Below are 18,744 nucleotides of genomic sequence, written 5' to 3' on the forward strand. Positions count from 1 at the left end.
TCATGCTATGCAGCCAATGAATGATGTTGGAAAGAGCAATTACTGTACTATTGGGCTGCAACCAATGAATATACACAACTGCTACTGATTGTTGAGCAATTTGAAACAAAAATTGCTACCTGCAGAACAACTGCAGTACTTCTCTTTTATTAATCAAGGAAACGTGCCAATGCTCAATGATACATCATTTCCATCATGCACGCATTAGATTTTCTATTTGTCTTTGAAGGAAAGAAAAACTCATAATTTTAGACGACCCGAACAAAAATTGCTCCCTGCAAAACAATTTTAGGTTTTTCCTTTGGCACATGCGAAATAGCCACATCATGACAATTTATATAATCTTGATTCCTGGAAATGTTTCCCGTCATGCTGCGGCCTTCACTTTCTCAATGAGATCTGCAGCATCTTGAACAGTTGCAATGTTCTCTGCACCACCTTCGCCTATTGACACGCCGAATTGTTCTTCCAACGCCATCATTATTTCCACCTGAAGTTATTTACAATGTTTATACATGGCTCAGCTCATGAAGTGAAAATGTCAAGCAATTACACAATGTTAACATGTACTCTTGTCTTCATCAGGTTATATTCTCTCTATCTCTCTATCCCTTTGTAGTTACCCGAGGCCTCCAGTATTATGGGATGTAAAGAAATAGGAAAGGACATGCACCATGGATGAATAATTAAGAAAGGATACAAAATTAGAAGAATTGCATGTTTAAAGAGGGAATACCGTGTCAAGGGAGTCAGCACCCAAGTCAGCAAACTTGGTTTCAGGAGTTACTGTGCTGACTTCAACAGACAATTGCTTAGCAATGGTGCTTTGGACGGTTTCCAGGGTTTCGGGTTGAGCCTAGTCATTTAAACATTTCACTTTGTAAGCTTCACAAAATGACATTTATAAAGCAAAAAAAAAGAAAAGAAAAGGGCAGGGGATGAGGAACTGAATTTCTCACAGAGCATGAAATTGTGGCCTTGAAGCATCTCCACCTGGTAGAGGAAATGCTAGCTGCCTTTGAGAATTGAATATTCTGGGCATGTTTTACCCCCAAAAATAAAGGGCCTCCCTGCATTAGGAATACTGTTTGCATTACATATTTATCAACAAACAAAAAATGTATAATTACTGCACCTTTTGTAACATAATTAGAAATGGGAGTGTCACTAACATTGACAGAGAAGCTTTTTTGCTGAACGGTGGTGAAACTGGCCCTGGTAGTGGTGGGCAGGGCAACCAGTGGACATGCAGGGGCTGCAAGGAAGCTGGCCATGTGTGCTGTTCAGCAGTTGCAACCCCAAAAACGGAAAAATAATTTTAAACAAGAAAGTGAGTTGCTCAAGTTTGAAGTTACTTCATGTATATATAGGGAATTTATACGAACTAGCTGCCTGGACATTAGAGGAAGAGCTGATGATTCCAACATAGGTTTTTTGTCTTAGGGCCTAGGAGTTGGGCGGTCACTCCCATGCTGGCCGTCTCCTTATGAGCTAAGTTCAAAGTAGTCCTGGCTTGCACTTGAATGAATAAATTAAAGATAATTCCAAATTTAGCTCACGAAGGAATTGGCTGAATGGCTGACGATCGATCCATAAAACAGAATTTGGTGCCTTGCCAAGGATGGGAACAGGCCGCTTCTATTATTATTCCCTTCAAATCATGCTTTTTCATCATTCATTCGGAGCCGATGATTGTTCAAAAAATATAGGGTAAATGAATGAATGAATGATGTTCTAATTGTTCAAAAAATCTAGGGTAAATGAATGAATGAATGATGTTCTTACAATGAAGGGTGTTATTAGCCCACTCCTTACACGTAAAATAAACATTTTAAATTATGGACAGTACTTTTGCAGGAACTTTTTCAACGATAACACAGTCATTTTGCATGAATTTTCTAGTTTAAGATCTATCTATTTCGTCTTTGTAAAGGATTCAAAAATCCTGTTTTATTTAGAGTTATTGTTTTCTTCTCTCATTCATGCGTGTTTCACATTGCGGCTAAAACATTATTTGTTTAAAATTTAAAATTATTTTAATACATTTAAAAAAACACTTTAAAACATAATTTAATGCATTTAAAAAAACACTTTAAAACATAATTTTTAAAACAATCAAAATCAATTACTTCACATTAACATTTTTCTACTTTTAGTAATCCCTAAATCTGTCCTTTTTTTTTTTGATTTACATGGGGTGTCCGGGCCAGCTTACGCGCACCACGACTAATCCACACGGCCCACTGAACATCCTGCAAGCCCAGTGAGCAGGTAAGGCACCACGAGAGTAACAAGCATGCATGATGAGGTTCGAACCCAAATATGAAAGAAGGAGACCCTCACCATTAGACCAAAACCTCACTTATAATCTGTCCTTTCTTCTTGCTTTTATTACAAGTAGATCTTAGGTCCTATTATAGTATAAATATGGGACTGTCCTTTTTGTATTTTCTTCGGCCTGCTGCCCTGATATAGCAATTTTAAGACAAACTTTCTCAGGTTTCTAGCTATTTATTTTTCTTACAATTTATAAGTTTATTGTCCTCAGCACTTTATTGCCATGCTTTTCTTTTTGTGTAATTTACTTGCTTTCTTTACAGTTTTATTTATTGCCTTGTTTACAAGCTTTTTCAATTGATTTAATTGCTTCTTTTTCCATGTAATTTAATATTTTTTAGTCTTACAAGTACTTTGCTCAAAGCAATGCAATGAAAGCTCCCCCTAGTTTAATTATAAATCTCTATGATTTACCGCTCAACATATATAGACCTCATAGTTTATTTAGAGCAAACCTCTAGGTATATTGGTCAAAAAAATTTAACCTATATTATTTTTCCAATATTTTTGGTCATACAAGTACTTTGCTCAAAGCAATGCAAGCTCCCCCTAGTTTAATTATAAATCTCTATGATTTACCGCTCAACATATATAGACCTCATAGTTTATTTAGAGCAAACCTCTAGGTATATTGGTCAAAAAAATTTAACCTATATTATTTTTCCAATATTTTTCAAATTGTATTAATTCTTATTTAGGGGTTACAATATTTCTATTTACTTTTTAGATATATAGTTTGCGCATAAACAACTTAGATCACCTTTAGATAGGCACCCAAGTTATCTAAGATCTAGTCCCTTGTCGTTTCAGTTTTTTCTATAAGGTAAATTATATATCACAATATTTTATTTATTTTATAAACATATATAAACTACTGAAAAATAAAAAAAATTATTATCTGAAAATATAAATAATCTATCATAAATAATATTGTTACTGCAATCAAGAGGTGATAGAGATTGGACGATTTGTGTCATTTATGAAATATAGAGAAGCAGTAGAGCAATAAATGTTTATGCACATTGTGCTAAGATACATCAATGTTGTTAATCCTCTAGTCTGATGAAACTTGGAGGTAAGAACTCTCTAAACTATGCCTCCTTTACCCACCTAAATATTAAATTAAATATTTACAAAATATAGAAGCGAATCCGTCGATGTTAGACCGATATGGAACAAAAAAGCAAGCAAAATTAATTGATGATCCTCTCACCCTTCATAACCAACGTTTTCCTTCCTAGTTCTTGAGATTTTTACTTATTTATTTATTGGTTAATATCGTACTTATTTTTTTTTTTTTAAAAAAATTTCATCCTTGTAAATTTTATTGTCATTGTACTTATTTAAAAAAATAAAATAAATTTCATCCTTGTAAATTTTATTGTCATGGTTTTATGTGTTAATATGTATTTCTATTTATATTCTCTCGCATGTTGGTGTCTTATAGGATATTTTAACTTTAAACTAATGATTTATTTCACAAAATATAATTTAATTTTATCATAAAAAACAATGGAAAGAACAAGGGCCAAAATTAGCACTTATAAAAAAAGTTTTTTTTTTTTAAAAAGCATGAAAAATTAAGTTTCTCCTTTAAAATTTTGAATTATATATATTTGATCCTTATTATTTTATAATTTTTTTATTTCAATATAAAATTTTATTTTCTCACATTCACTCCCTAAATGTTGAGGAAGGTAAGATAAAGTTGTTGAAAAAAAATGACGAGAGAGAAGTTATTGGTTGATCATTAAAATAGTTTAACTTGTTGTTGATTTCTTTTTAAAAAGAAAAATTTAATAAAGGTAATTTTATTATTTAAACATATCAGAAAAAGTAAATTAAAACCCGATAATTTATTTTTAATTAAGTTTGATTTTAGGTTTTTAGGCTGATTAGAAGAAATTTTAGACTTTAAAATATGTTTATTGAGATTTCTAAAATGTTTTTTTGTTGTTTTTAAACATAAATAAATTAAAAATAAATTTTTGGATAATTTTTCAATCAATTATGATGAAAAAAATAATAAAAACATAAATAATATATTTTTTTTCATGCTAAATAACATGTTATTTGTTAAAAAAAAAAACACAACGAACCACCTGCTTTAAAATAAAAAGTAAGGCCCACTCGTTTTTCTTATATGCCAAGCGCATAGGCATGACTTGCCAATATTAGTAACACTTGGCTATTTTTTTTTTTTATTTTTTTTTATTTTTAATTTTTTAATTAATACCTTCTCTTTTATTCATAAATTATTTTGTTTGATTTTTTAAATTAATTAATACTTTGGATTGTTGCTATAATTTTATAATACTTCAAAAATATTATTTTAATTTATCTTAAAAAAAACTCACCTTATACTTTAGATAGATAAATTGTATTTGCATTGTTTATTTACAAGAACAAAAATCATATGAGCTTAGCGATTTGGGTTAACCTAGAAGATAAAAATAACATAAAATTGCAAGATAAAAAGGATGGCCAAAATAAAATATTTGTATGTGCATCCGTTTTTTACTTCTTATAAATAAATAATCAACTTCCTAGCTACTCAAGTTTTTAATCAATGTTAAACTTTTTTCTTTGATTTATCAATTTTTATAATTTTTAATCTATTTTATTAAATACACACAGCATCTATGTATTCATTAATTAAGATTTTTTATGATATAAAAAGAAAAAAAAGCATTGATAACATTGTCCCCTTCTTATTTTACGTAAAACATTAACCTAAAATCTTACTCAAAGCTTCTCTTCTACAAAAGGTTTCATGCACATAGATATAGAATTAAAGATTGTACTTGAAGTTTTACCATTGTCATGCAATCTCTCTATTCAAAGAAAAACATTTGTAAATTAAAGACCGTTATTTGCATTCTTTAGAATCACATATGATCATGACACCATTGAGAATATCTGTTTTTTTTTTTTTTTAAAAGGTATTTTTTTTTGTTTTAAATTAATTTTTTATGTGTTTTTAGCTGATGTTAGAAATAAATTTTAAAACATTAGAAATATTGTTTTAATATATTTTGAAAAAAATACTTTTTTAAAAAGTTATTACCGCAATTTAAAAAGATAGTTTTATTTTACAACCGCCAAAAATGAAATGGCTGGGGGGAACCTTAAACCCCCAACCTTAAATCCTCATTTAGACAAACATGTACAGAGCCTTTTGGTAAAAACTCTCATTGCAAAACACGATGTTCAAAAATTTAATGGTGTTGAGACCTTTGATTAGACAGTTTATAACAAAATAATATAGAATTTATTTATTTTCTATAAAAAGAAGCCTGTAGTCAACTGGATGGGGATAATAATCTGGGCGTGTTTGTGCATTGCATTTTGATAACACACTTGCGTGCCAAGCTTGAAAAGGAGATCATGATCAGTTCTTTGTCTCGTTGGAAAACTGATCATCTAAACAGAAAAAATGTTCATTGAATGTAAAAACAAGTGCACGTGTAAAGATAATCCCCGAGCGACCTCATCTTTGTCGCTTGGTGGCTTGAATTTATGGCACAGATCCTGCTCTAATGTTTATCCTGAAATTAGGAGAAAGTAGCCATAGACCAAAACACCATAGCCATATCATATGCATCCTCCGTTTGAAAGAGTAGAAAAGGATCGAGATTTTGGTGGTGATATATAGCAGGGAATATCACAAGATCCTGGTTACCGTTTTTCAATCTTTATTACAATATATTTACATGGAAAAAACATTACAGCTGAAGAAGCTCAAGGCTAGCTAGCCGTGACAAATTCTGGTAGAGATTTACAACTAGGAACCGCGGGAAGTAATCGGTCATGGACAGCCCATTGTTTCTTTGAATGCATCCATAGCAAATTGCAACGCACCCCCTCTCCTCTCTGCTACCAGTTGCATGCATGCCACCTACAACTACTATCATGTGCTAGCATTCAAGTGAATTAATTAAGGACATTATGCTACGTACCATCCCACAACGCCACAAAAAAGAAATAACAGCAACTTCACTACAGTGGGAGTAAAACCTGCATAATAAAACAAAGGGAAATGGACCATATATATTGCACTAGCCTCTTCCTTGTTGTGGGTCACGGTCCATTTGCCGGTTGCATGCCTCGCCTTGTTAAGGGGAGGGGAGATGTGGGGTAGAGAGAGCAGTCACAGAGAATGGAAAGATTGGTTTTCCTGGGTTTGTATTGGTCGCGACTTGTCATTCAAAGAATCAAAACCAAAACCACAGTGAGCCTGGGATCCTTCGATGCTACGTCCCCTCTCACCGTCTTCTAGAAAAATAGCCTGTGATATCGCATCTCTATCAAGAATTTGCGTGCTGTATGCATGGTACGTAGTGTTCGGTGTTGGTGGTGCAGATTGAAAAAATAATGGCCCTGCAGCCACCCCCACTAACAGCGGAAAATGACCTTACATTTTGAAGAGGGAAACACAGTAAGGGGCTGCAAACACGTAGGGATCCTCTCAGGCCCAGGGACCCTTCTCCTATCTTGGCTAATTGAATCTCAATAAATGATATGAATTTAATATTACCAGATCATAATATTGTTGTCGCAAGGAAGTTGAAGAATTGAATACTTCTTTATTTTGAAAGCTAAAGTCAAATCGAATTTGAAGCACCTAGCTAGCTGAGGTACACGGGTGTCCATTGCCAGTCTTTGACCATCTTTATGGCTAAGACCACAAGAGATGTCGCAAAGAAGGACATTGCATTTACCCTTAGGAAGGACTGCCCTAACTGATTAATGGATTTATTATTCATAATATATTTTAAGAAAAACCGTATAAACAAACGTTTTTTCTATGTATTGAGAAAATATCTTATTTTCCTAGCGTGAAAACTCCTCCAAAATAAAGCACCAAGACATTACATGTGCGCCGACAATAGTTCTTGTATGGCTGTGCCATGTATGTGTGGAGTTTTTTTTTTTTTTTTTTTTTAATTTTTTGGGGTGTAAGAAGACTCGAAGAGAAGAGTAATGTATAATGGGGATATTGATTGAAGGGTGGCAGGCTTTTTTCGGCGGTGGACAGGAACAACTGCTGCCTCCTAATTGTTCCTATCCGAGGTTCCCACGTGGCAGGTTGATTTTGATTGGAGCCTTAAAGGTTTGCCCACGTGGCAATTACTGTCAGCAGACAGCACCATCTCAAGTGGAAATGAGCCGTTTGATTATGACCCGTCACATCATGTCCGTCTGTGGCTTTGCAGGCGGTCCCACCCCCAATCTTCAAACCCTTGTTAAACGATTGGGGGAGGAAATTACCCACCCATTTTGACCTTGCGACTCACAGTTGGAAACCTCGATTCACCATGCCCCTCCGTGTAACTCGGACGCTATGGTGACATTAAAAATTATAATTTTGATTGAAATTTTTTTTTTCATATCTTGTTTTTATGAGAAAAATATTTTATTTTAAAAAAATATTATTTAATATTATAGTCACTAAAAAATCTAACTAGTCAATAAAAATTCTATGATTTGAAATTAGTTATGTAAAAGGAAAAATATTATCATCTCTTAAATGTTCTGTTTAAGACAGACTGCATTGCTAGTTTTATCTTAAATTGCTAAATGTTTATTAGTTTATGTTATGATAATTTTCTTATAATATTCTTGACTCTGACGTCAGTGAATTAGAGTTAGTGAATATTCAACTACGAATACTTCCAACTCTAGCGTTGGTAAATATTACGTAGCGATAAAATAAATTTAGATCAATATTTTTATCCCTGACTCTAGCATCAGTGAATAAAAAAATAAAATAAATTTATTTTTCACATGGACATATATTTTTTTATTTTAGCTAAATGAAATAAAATACAATAAAAATAAATTTAAATCAGTATTTTTATTTCTGACTCTGGCATTGGTGAATAAACCAATAAAATCAGTTTATATTATTTTTATCCATGCATGCACATATTTTTTATTTTTTTTTATTTTAGCTAAATGAAATAAAATACAATAAAAATAAATTTAAATTAGTATTTGTATTCATGACTCTGACGTCAGTGAATAAACCAATAAAATTAATTTATATTATCTTTATCCATACATACACATATTTTTTATTTTTTATTTTTTTATACTTTTTAGGTTAGGCCCAACTCAACCTATGGGGGCTGAGCTGCACCTAGCCGGCTCGGCCCAGCTATTGGCCCAAGCCAGTGACCTAGTTAGGTTGTAGGCATGCATGGTTCAAACCACGCGTGTGCTATACAGGGCAAAGGTAATTAAATTACCTTCATCTTGTTTTCTTCTCTTAAATTAAAACGCGCAGAAATGAAGATAACAGGAAAGCCTTACTTGGCAATTCGAAGGCGCAGGTGACAACAACAGTTCAAGCACTCCTAGAGTATTCTTTCTTCCTCCTCCTCTCAGTCTCTTCCTCTCTGTTCTTGTGTTTCTATTTTGTTGTTTTTTTACTTACTCTCTACTCTCCTCTACTTTCCTCTTCTGTTCATCTGCTGTTCTTTTTTGTTTTTCTCTACTTGCTTAGTCTTTATGATGAAGAACTTCTCCTTTCAAATTTGGGTCTGGTTTTTTGCTCTGTGTGTGGCTTTCATTTTCTTGGTTTTTCCAGGTTTTTTTGTCTTGTTTTTGCTTGTGTTCTCTCTCTTTATTTTTTTTCCCTGTTTGCTCCTCCTTCTTTTCTACTCAGAGCTCTGTATTTATAGGGGACGTGCCTGGTCTTTTCTTTGCGCACGGCTTGCCTTTGGATAAGCACAACTGGGAGGGATGCATTGGTGTTTCATTAGGATTTGAATATCTGAGCTCAATCCTTATCTCTCCGGGGCATTTATCTTCATGAGGATAGGGATTAGTCTTTGTATTTTAGCAAGATTGGGATGCTGTCAATTCATATTTTTGCTCTTCTTTACAGGTGGGTTTGCAAAGAAGAAGAAGAAAAAGAAGAAGAAACTGTGCATGGTTAAAACGATGTCGTTTGGGACTGAAATTGACCATTTCTCAATTTGGTCCTTGTAGTTTTCAAATTTTGCATATAAACCTCTAATTTTTTCAATTTCAAACTTTAGAACACTTAAAATTATATTAAAAAGCAAATGGGTCAAAATTTGGGTTATAACACAAACGATTATCTTATTTAAGATTTCAAATACTTATATATATATAAAAAAATTCAGCTAAAATATGTTCATATTTTTTGGATAAAAACATTCATAAAATAAAATTTAAAGAGTGTTTGTAGTTCATGAAACAAAAAGATTAAACAATCATAACTATTTCTTATATAAAAAGAGAAAGATACTAATATAATTAATTTATAGTTTATTGGTCTAAATGATCATAATTGCATACATTATTTTGATATCAAATATTGATAAGATTCAGATTTATTCAATGGTGTTATGAGATAAATTGATATATCAAATAAATGATTAATCTCCTTATTCTAATGATCTGATTGATTCTCTCTAACTAAAATGATTGATGGATCATATTTGATACCTGTAAGAGGTCTATTTCTATATATTTTGGGAGACCCTACAATGCTCAAATGAGTATTGTTTAAGAGAAAATATATACAATCATATTTGAGAGAAGAATTTTTAGAATAAATATATAATTAAGAGTTAATTGAAAAATTAAACATGCCTTTGAGAGATATCCTAGTCTCTTTTATAGCCTATGATGCTCATCTCTTTCCAAAGAGAAGGGGTTAAAATGTAAGAAAAATATCAATGGGTTAAAATGTAAGAAAAATATCTCTGACTGGTCAGGGAGCAAAATAAACCTAGTCGTTCTTGCTTTGACTTTGCTTTTACTTTTGCTTTCTATGATTTTTGAAAAACTACTCTAGTAAAACACCTCTCATATCATCTATGCTTTAGTTCAAGAAAAGAAAAACCCACTTCATACATTTTTATTACTGAAACCTTTTTCCACATCATTTTTTTAAATAGAACAAATAAACCTAAAAACATCAATTTTGTTTCTAAAATGGGAGGTCTCCTGTTATGATGAGGAGTTCAGGTTCCAATGAGTTCCTAAAAGAAGTGTTAAGGGATAAGGGCCTATCAGACTAGGTCCCAGGACAAGAGAGAGTGGTATATTGACATCCTTTTTTGGTAGGGAGGTCAGAAACCTTTCTCACAGTAGTTATTCTCCCACCCCTGCTAGATATACCTAAGAGAGAAGGAGGTTGCCCTAGACTTCCAAGGACAACATCCCCATCAATGTATGCGGTAAGGATGTAGAATGTGTGGCTTGCCACCAATCAGGAGAATATGAGGCATGGATGCCCGACCTTGTTGAGCATATCAGCCAATAGACCTAAGGTTCCACCTAGAGTTACTTTGAAATTACCATCCCCTATTTGTATGTATGTAATGAGGGTATTCTTTCCCCCTTCAAGGGTTCACAAGAGAGGTGTTCAATTAATTTTAGTTGAATCCAAGCCAATTGTATCCTAATGGATGAAATTTTTTTGTTTTTCTTTTAAAAGTTTCATAGGTTCATTAGGCTTAAACCAATCATTAATGTATTCAGAAAATCCTATCAATTGGTGGCAATAATATGCATTGGTTTTTTACATTCGTTAATAGACCCGTTGGTGTCATATAAGGGATGTTGTTGGGGAAGATAATGCATGTTAAGAAATGAAAGGGAAATTGGCTGGTTGTAAGATACGGACAATCAATTATAGAGAGGGGCTGCAACTAATCTGAGCTTGTTCACATTACTGAAAGGTCCCTTTACATGAAGTAAGCAAGCAACCTCGTCTTTTCTCGGATGAGAAGAAAAATTGTATTGTATTGGCCTTAACTTCAATTGAATATGAAGTCAATAAGAAAGGGAAAATTCAACAAGGCTTGTAGAAAAGAGTTTACCCCGAAGACCTTTGTTTCCTGTGGCTGGTAGAGTTAAAGGTGTAAAGGTGATAAGGGACTTTCCCATCATTGATGGTGAGCCATTTGCTCATGGGGGTTTTATGTCGCTATTTATTTTAAAAGGATGAGAGACTTTACCTCGATAGAATCTTGTGTTTTAGCCTTATCTATAAAGGTTCCTGTGATAGTATTTTCTCAGCCCCAACCTTTTGTCTCTTGTCTTATCCATTAAAGAACAACAACTAGGCCTTTCACTAGGGATGATGTTGAGGAGTTCAAGGATATTTTTACCTATTTGACTTTTAGATGTAACCTTTTAATTTTCCCTCCCTAGCACATTAGAAGAGGTAATTTATAAAGGCTGTTCTTGGTGGAAAGTCAAGCATTTAAAAAATTATCAAAATCCGTTAGTTAGGTTATATGCAGCTAAGCCTTAAAAGATATGTTTGATATTTTGCTAAACCCACAAATACTTAGGTTCAGCTCGTGACAGAGCTCAAGGGAATTAAGTCTAACATTTGATTAAATTTACAAGCGATAACTTGCGACTGAGTTTAGAGGAATTGTGTTTGACATTTTGCTAGATTTATAAATATTTGGGCTAAGCATGTGACTGAATCTTGAAGAGTTAAGTTTGATATCTTATTAGATCCACACGTTCTTGAGCTCAATATGTAGCTGAGCATTATAGAGTTCGAGCCCGTACTTTTCCAAATCCACATGTGTATGCATCATTTTCAAAGTGATTATTTTTACAAGTAAAACATTTCTTTTGAATACACAGATTTTAGTGTCGGAGGCTATGATAATTAATAAGTGAATTTATACCTTATGTTATCATTCAATTTCGAATATAAAATATTCCATGGAAATCCCGTTGATCTCAATGCCTTTAAAGAAAGAAAGAAAAAAAGTTTGTAGAAGAATACCCTTAACTTTTATTAGTCAGGTCAATAAACTGAAAGGGTCCCAGGAATTACTGCTCCCGCCTGATTTCAGCAGTCTCCCTCTTTGATTTTGTGGTGAAAAGGAATCGGTAACTCTAATTCTTGTGGGGTAAATTATACATGAAGGAAAAGCCAACAGGCCTGCAAATTCCGATGAAGTCAATTAATACAACAGGGAAAGCGAAAAGTTGGATGATATTATCCCATGAAAAATTAAAAAGATAAAATTAAGGGGTAAAGACATTTCTTCAATATTTCAAACACAGTGGTGGTCTGGTGTGAATGGAATCCAAGGTGAAGTTACAGTCACAAGAAATGGGGAGAGAGAGAGAGGGAGAGAGAAGGGAGTGTCTATAATGGCCTAATGGGGGTAATGTAACGGGGGTATGCAGTGTTTTAATTGGAAGTATTGAGACGTGGTTGTGTGTGTAAATGTGATTCGTTGAAGCCAACTGTGCGTGAAGGGATTGGTGGACTACTGGGAGCTGTTTTCCATTTTTTTTCGGCCACGAGATTTTCAGAAACAAAGCAGCAATGTCATATGCCAATCTTTATCCACTGATATACAAAAAAGAAGAGGCCTGTTTCTCTTTCTCCTTCCCTCTTTCGTATATATCTACTTGTTGTCATTTCTATTATTTTATTATATTCTAGAATTTTATCCTATTTCTGCATGTTCAGAGATATGTAAGTTAAGCTCATAGATACACATTGCAACTTGAATGCTTTTCTCTCTCTGTCTTTACTTCAATTTATTTTTTTACGTCACCATTTATCTCCTACTGAGCTTGGCTTCTTCTTCTTCTTTTTTTTTTACTGATGACTTAATATTGTTTTTTTTTTGGTTGTTGAAAGACTAAATCTTGTTAGCTGTGTCCATAAATCCTGGCTTTAATCTTAATTGGCTGGATTTAGGGTTTTGTTGGGATTTGAATATAAGTCATGAAGCCATTCAATCTGGCTTTTACTTTCATGAAAATGGTTCCCTTAGCTCACAATTTGTCATATATAGGGAGTCAAATAGTGGGGCTGGTGGTAAGGCTCCTAAGGTTGATCTTTTCTCATGAGATCGGGGCATCCGACGAGAAAGAAATTAGATATGGATTGTTCAGTTGCAAGGGGCAGTGATAGCCCATTTTCATACACACTAGACCCAATTTGGAAGAATTTGAAGATGAACATTGAACAGAAACAAAGCACACAAGCCATTTGGCTTTGCTGTGTAGAAAGTCGTAGCAATCCAAGAGTTTAGAAAACATCTCTGTGAACGAATAGTGAGAGGATTAGATGTAGTTTTTAGTCAATTTCAAGGTGCAGTTGATATTTCCATGCTTACAGACATAGATAGATCTCATTCTGGAAGAAGTTAGAGATAAACAATGAACAAAATTAGGCTACTGCAAGCCATTTGGCTTTGTCCTGTAGTAAACATACAGCAATTAATCTCGGGGTTTCTTAGGATTAAAAGAGAATCTCTCACGAGCTATCAAGAGCGGTTACGGACTAAAGGGAAAGGAGTGGCTGCTTCAGTTGTGCGGTGAGCATGTAACAGTTTGCAAATCACAGTACAAATGAGCTAGGACTGCATAATCTAGGCTTAAAATCGCATGTTAAAAAGATGTATTTTGCTCCCTGCATGCACAACAATTGATCCTTGTGAAAAAACAGTGTCAGTTGCAAGTTTGAATATAAAATTTAGATATTAGTTCTAAGCATAACTCTGCTTTCTCCTTCCAGAGCAGTAGGTGACTAGGGGCTGATCTCTTTATATTTATAGCAGCAATAAATTCTTTTCTCTAGGCTTTATTTTCACTGTTATTGCTGCCTGAAAACTCTGCTAAAAGACAGAGCCATGCCTCTGGGTCTGCCACCTCCAATTAGAGTGTGAAAACTTGAAGTGAAAATATATGCAGTGAAAAAGATGGCAAGAAACGGAAATAATATAAAAAGTAGAGAAAGAGGATGGTATGGAGCATTTCTGTCTTTAACATGCTGTGGAATGCCTTTGCAAAAGGTCCAAGTTCTCTGTTTCAAATGAACAGACTGAAATCATGTTGAGCAATTTGTTTTGAACAGAAGATTTGGAATTTTCTCTCCTCTTTTCTTTTTTTTCTTCCTCTTAAAAAAAGAAATTGAAAAGAGAAGGTTACAACAGTAATGGAGATTCTTCTGTCAGTCTTTACATAGGCTTTCGCTGACGTTTCATGAGTCTGGTCCCATGGTACTTGCAGGCAAGATACCAGAATACCCTTTCATCATGCCTAAAATGCCGTCCTCTACCCATGAATAGTCACTAGCAAAACAGGAAGTCGTAATCTAAAGAACCTCTCAATTACAAAAAAAAAAAAACCCTGCTTCTCAATCAATCCAAGAATCCATCTTTAATGAATTTCCTATCTTCTACATGGGAATCACTTCGTATGTACTTTACATGATGATAACTTTCTTTCTTCAACCTCTGAATGTTTTAGTTCAATCATTGGATATTGTCACGCCTTTCTGAAAGATAATCTAAAGCTTTGGAACACTTCTCGTAACCTTGAAAAAACTTTACATAGAAATTATGTTTTTTATAGGTTGTGATTCTGAACAAGTATGTGCGGTCTTGAATATTAGCTTGGTGTTTCATGAAAAAACAAGTTTTATATTGAACATAAGACTCACGGCCTTTTAAATAATTGAAAGAAAATATAAACAAGAATTATTGAGTACGTATGAGAGCTTGTTACCTGTCTGCTTTCCTATTTATCTGTGACCCAAGTATTTTATAGATCTTGATTATAGTAGTTAATATCGGGATATAAGTTGCATGATAATTAATTGATGGAGATATTGTGAGTTGTGACTCATTATGTATTTAGTGATTATTAGTGACAGGTCAATTAGAAATAACTATTGATTGAAAAACAGATACTTGAACAAATGTTAAGTGAATTAAAAAAATGAGAGGAGTAGTAAAAAACTTAGGTTAATTTGAATGTAGCTTTTTGTGTCTTGGCCCAAAATAAGATGATGTTGGTGATGACCATGTCATGCATGAGACATGCAAAAGTCTCAAGCATTGACATTTACATTTCTACCCATTCATAGTTAGAGCTTCTTTTTTTTTTGAAAAAAAATTAATATTTGTGCACCACCAACTTTTTTTCCAAAAAGATATGGAGATTCTTAGGGTGTTTGCTTTACAAGTTTGGTTTATTGAAGTTATATTCCTTGTTTTTTGTCAGTATCAATATGTTCTTGTAAAGTTGTATTTTTATCGAATTCGATACGTCTGTGGCTTTTCTTGATCCCTTTAACTATTGATATAACACAAAACGCTAGCTAGGATTATAGGATTCTCCTCAGTACTGATATTCTGAGCTTGAAGATGGTGGTGCTGTTTCCTTTTGGATGGTGAAAGGAGGCGTTTTCACTCCAGGAGGCGGAGTTTTTGTAGTTTGGTTAAGGGTAGTCTAGGAAAGCAACACCCTAATTGCTCATTTATGGCGGGTATTAAAATGGTAAGAAATGTGGTTTGCTAAATCAGGGAAAAATCCAAAACTTTTTTAAAACCCTAGACTGTCATCGACCTAGTATTTATAACACCCATGAGGCCTTCCGGACTAGTTCTCCGGATCAGCCTCTGCCTTTCTCTGCGTTGTGTACTTTTGTCCCTCAGACTCAGAATATTGAAAAAAAATCCTTACGATTCTTCCGACCCGCACTTTCTTCCTATATTCCTAAGTTGAAAAGGAAAGAGAGAGACAAGGACAGAGAGAGAGAGAGAGAGATGAGGGGTAGATCCTCTAAGCAAGAAACTAAAGAGGGCATGGAAACTGGTAAACTTAGGAAGATGAAGGAAGAGCCTCATCTCTCTGGTGCTTATATACGTAGCCTTGTGAAACAGTTAACCACTTCAAGAACCAAAGATCCCATGAATCCCAAAGGCTACGGCTCTGCTGATAGTGATGGTTTTTCTGGCAAAAATATGGCCGATTATAGCGAAGGTTTAAGTAAAAACCAAAAGAGCCAGCAACCCCAAGAACCTCAACCACACAAAAAACAGGTCAGGAGGAGACTGCACACCAGTAGGCCTTATCAAGAAAGGCTTCTTAATATGGCTGAGGCTAGAAGAGAGATTGTCACTGCCCTAAAGTTTCACAGGGCAGCTATGAAACAAGCCAACGAACAACATCAAGAACAGAAAAATCAACAAGAACAAGAACAGCAGCAGAAGCAGCAGCAACAATCATCGCTGCCTGTGCAGCTTTTAGCCCCTCCTTGTTTTGAACAGGAAGGAAAAATAAAATCTAGGAGAAATCCAAGAATATACCCATCAAACTCTACCGATTTTTCTAATTATCTCGACAACTTTTCCTATGCACCTTTCACTCCTCCTCCTCCTCCCTGTCCTCCTTCATATCCCTTTTCCTGGCCTAGTTCTTCAATTATTGACCCAACTGCCGCTGAAAATATCAATTTTCCCCTTCCAAACCAAACCTTAGGTCTAAACCTCAATTTTCATGATTTTAACAACATAGATACCACTCTTTATTACAGCAGCGACAACCCACCATCAGTTTACTCCTCCTCATCTCCATCATCTTCTTCTTTCCCTTCTCCTTTCATTGCCACCGAGGAGATTCCTTCAGTTTCAAATACATGCGAAGGAATGCCACCTGCAGCATTTGATGTAGCTGACTCATATAGTGGAGCCGGCTTACATCAAGTAATGGATGATGAGGAGATGGCAGAGATCAGATCAATAGGAGAACAACATCAAATGGAATGGAATGATACTATGAATTTGGTCACATCAGCTCGGTGGTTCAAGTTCATGAAGACCTTGGAGCTTGATCCTGGAGTGAAGACAGAGGATGATGGCTGCCACCCATTTGAACAGGTCATGGAATTCCCAGCCTGGTTGAATGCAAATGATCAACAACATTTCAACGATCACTTCTCCCAAGACTATTTCCATGATGCTGCCTTGCCTTGGTAAGAACCCAAAATTTTAATAAATAATTAAAAGATGCATGGTAAATAAATAAATAATGAGGAAAATGTTTTATGTTTCATACCTGTTGTGCCACAGTATGATTTTCTTATCATGAGACAACGAATTTCATCATCTGAATATGGTTTTAGATCAATAAATGCTTGCTAGAACGCTGAATTATACATGGATTAGCTAAGAGGTTGATCAGTGTGGGTTCAGATTTGCAGCAATAAACACTTGCAGTTTATGCTCTCTCTCTTCTTATCTTCTTTAAAATTTATGGCTTGCGAGGGACCTCTGAACCTAATCAAGGAGATGATCACGGGCTTTACTTTATAGGCTTGCATTAATTCAATCAGGCTGCAGAAGTTTTTCTCAAATTTTATTTATTTATTGATTAAGATTATTCCTTCGTTTTGGGGATTAACCATCTAGTTGTTATGTGCTGAAAGAAAGTTTATTTTATTCCACACATGTCCAAAAGCTGTTGGTGACTGATGAGTTCACTAATTATATGTTTTTGTTTGGTTTTGGATGTACAGCATGGACATTGGAGAAATTGAAGGAATTGATGGGGAGTGGCTAGCTTGACAAGGATTTTGATTATTTTTTGTTAATCAAATCCTTAGATGTTTTGTTCTCTTCTTTTTTTGTCTTTCTTTTTATCCATCGATCTTTTTCTTTAGTGGTCTTTGAGCAGCTTTGTGATTTTAATAAGGCTTGCAATTAAAGAAGTTAAGGTTGGGCACTGCCAGGCCATGAAGAAAAATAATGTACTCGAGGAGTATGCATTTCAGCTGCTTAATTATATTGAAATATTTATTCCGTTCTCACAAATCATATCACATTTCAACGTTTCGGAGGAGACACGCGTCTTTGTATAATTATAGCATAATGCATTTGCCGCATGTTCTATAAGCAACTTCAGTTTTGGGGAAAAATGGCAGCTTACAGCTCTTTATCTCTATCTACAGCTCACAAATTTCCCTCTCGTTTTATTCTTCATCGTGCAAAGTCTGGGCAGATTCCTGTGATTTTGTTGAGCAGGGTGGTGGAAGTAGGTATTCGTTTAGTCAAGCAAACTTTACCTCTTTGCACTCAGTTTCTGCTACTTCTATATTTCCGAGGGTTCTGATGTATATTGATTCTGAAAACCAGTTCTTGTTCCTCCGAGAAGTCCATCCCATCTCCTCGGAAATCTCGTCATTGTAGTGGATGCAATGTACCTGTTTGTTCAAGCATGTTTTTAACCTTGCCAAGCTTCGATCATCATTCGACTTTTATCGCAAATCTGCAGTGTGCAGGTTGACATCACCTTAATCAATTTACCCCTCAGAAATCATGCTGGGAATCCATGAATTCATCTCCTGCCGGGCAATGATATTTATATGACTAGTTCTTGAAAGAAAACAGTATGAACTCATTTAAGCATGGTAGAACCATGCACAATAGTAAAACATAAGCGATACTCTGAGAGGTGTTGTACACAGATATTGTTAAACCCGACGTGGAGTTTCATCTGGTTAAGACGTCGGGTCTTGAATTATACAGGGTGATTCAGGTTAATTTAAATCAATTTAAAAAAATTTAAAATAAAAAAATTTAATATTTTATATAA

The 18,744-nt window shown here is 34.4% G+C and overlaps 2 protein-coding genes and 1 long non-coding RNA gene across 3 annotated transcripts; 1 reads left to right on the top strand and 2 right to left on the bottom strand.

Annotated features, from left to right (window-relative positions):
- Nucleotides 1-15: 15 nt before the first annotated feature.
- On the bottom strand, nucleotides 16-1,480 carry LOC105122090 (acyl carrier protein 3, chloroplastic-like). The gene is made up of 3 exons (XM_011021002.1): nucleotides 1,173-1,480; nucleotides 960-1,070; nucleotides 16-856 (listed from the first exon to the last, which is right to left on the bottom strand). The coding sequence occupies exons 1-3, from the start codon at nucleotides 1,272-1,274 to the stop codon at nucleotides 722-724; spliced, it is 348 nt and encodes a 115-aa protein (XP_011019304.1). The 5' UTR covers nucleotides 1,275-1,480; the 3' UTR covers nucleotides 16-721.
- A 7,101-nt stretch (nucleotides 1,481-8,581) lies between these two features.
- Nucleotides 8,582-13,876, bottom strand: LOC105122091 (uncharacterized). Its single transcript, XR_841642.1, has 3 exons — nucleotides 13,865-13,876; nucleotides 9,029-9,032; nucleotides 8,582-8,810 (listed from the first exon to the last, which is right to left on the bottom strand). It is a non-coding gene; the product is annotated as an uncharacterized LOC105122091 (long non-coding RNA).
- Nucleotides 13,877-15,162: 1,286 nt separating this feature from the next.
- Nucleotides 15,163-17,991, top strand: LOC105122092 (hydroxyproline-rich glycoprotein family protein). The gene is made up of 2 exons (XM_011021003.1): nucleotides 15,163-17,125; nucleotides 17,669-17,991. Exons 1-2 carry the CDS (start codon nucleotides 15,918-15,920, stop codon nucleotides 17,715-17,717), a joined length of 1,257 nt encoding a protein of 418 aa, XP_011019305.1. The 5' UTR covers nucleotides 15,163-15,917; the 3' UTR covers nucleotides 17,718-17,991.
- Nucleotides 17,992-18,744: the final 753 nt, after the last annotated feature.

Source organism: Populus euphratica, unplaced genomic scaffold (assembly GCF_000495115.2).
Source record: "Populus euphratica unplaced genomic scaffold, PopEup_1.0 scaffold19.1, whole genome shotgun sequence".
Classification (NCBI taxonomy): Eukaryota; Viridiplantae; Streptophyta; class Magnoliopsida; order Malpighiales; family Salicaceae; genus Populus; species Populus euphratica.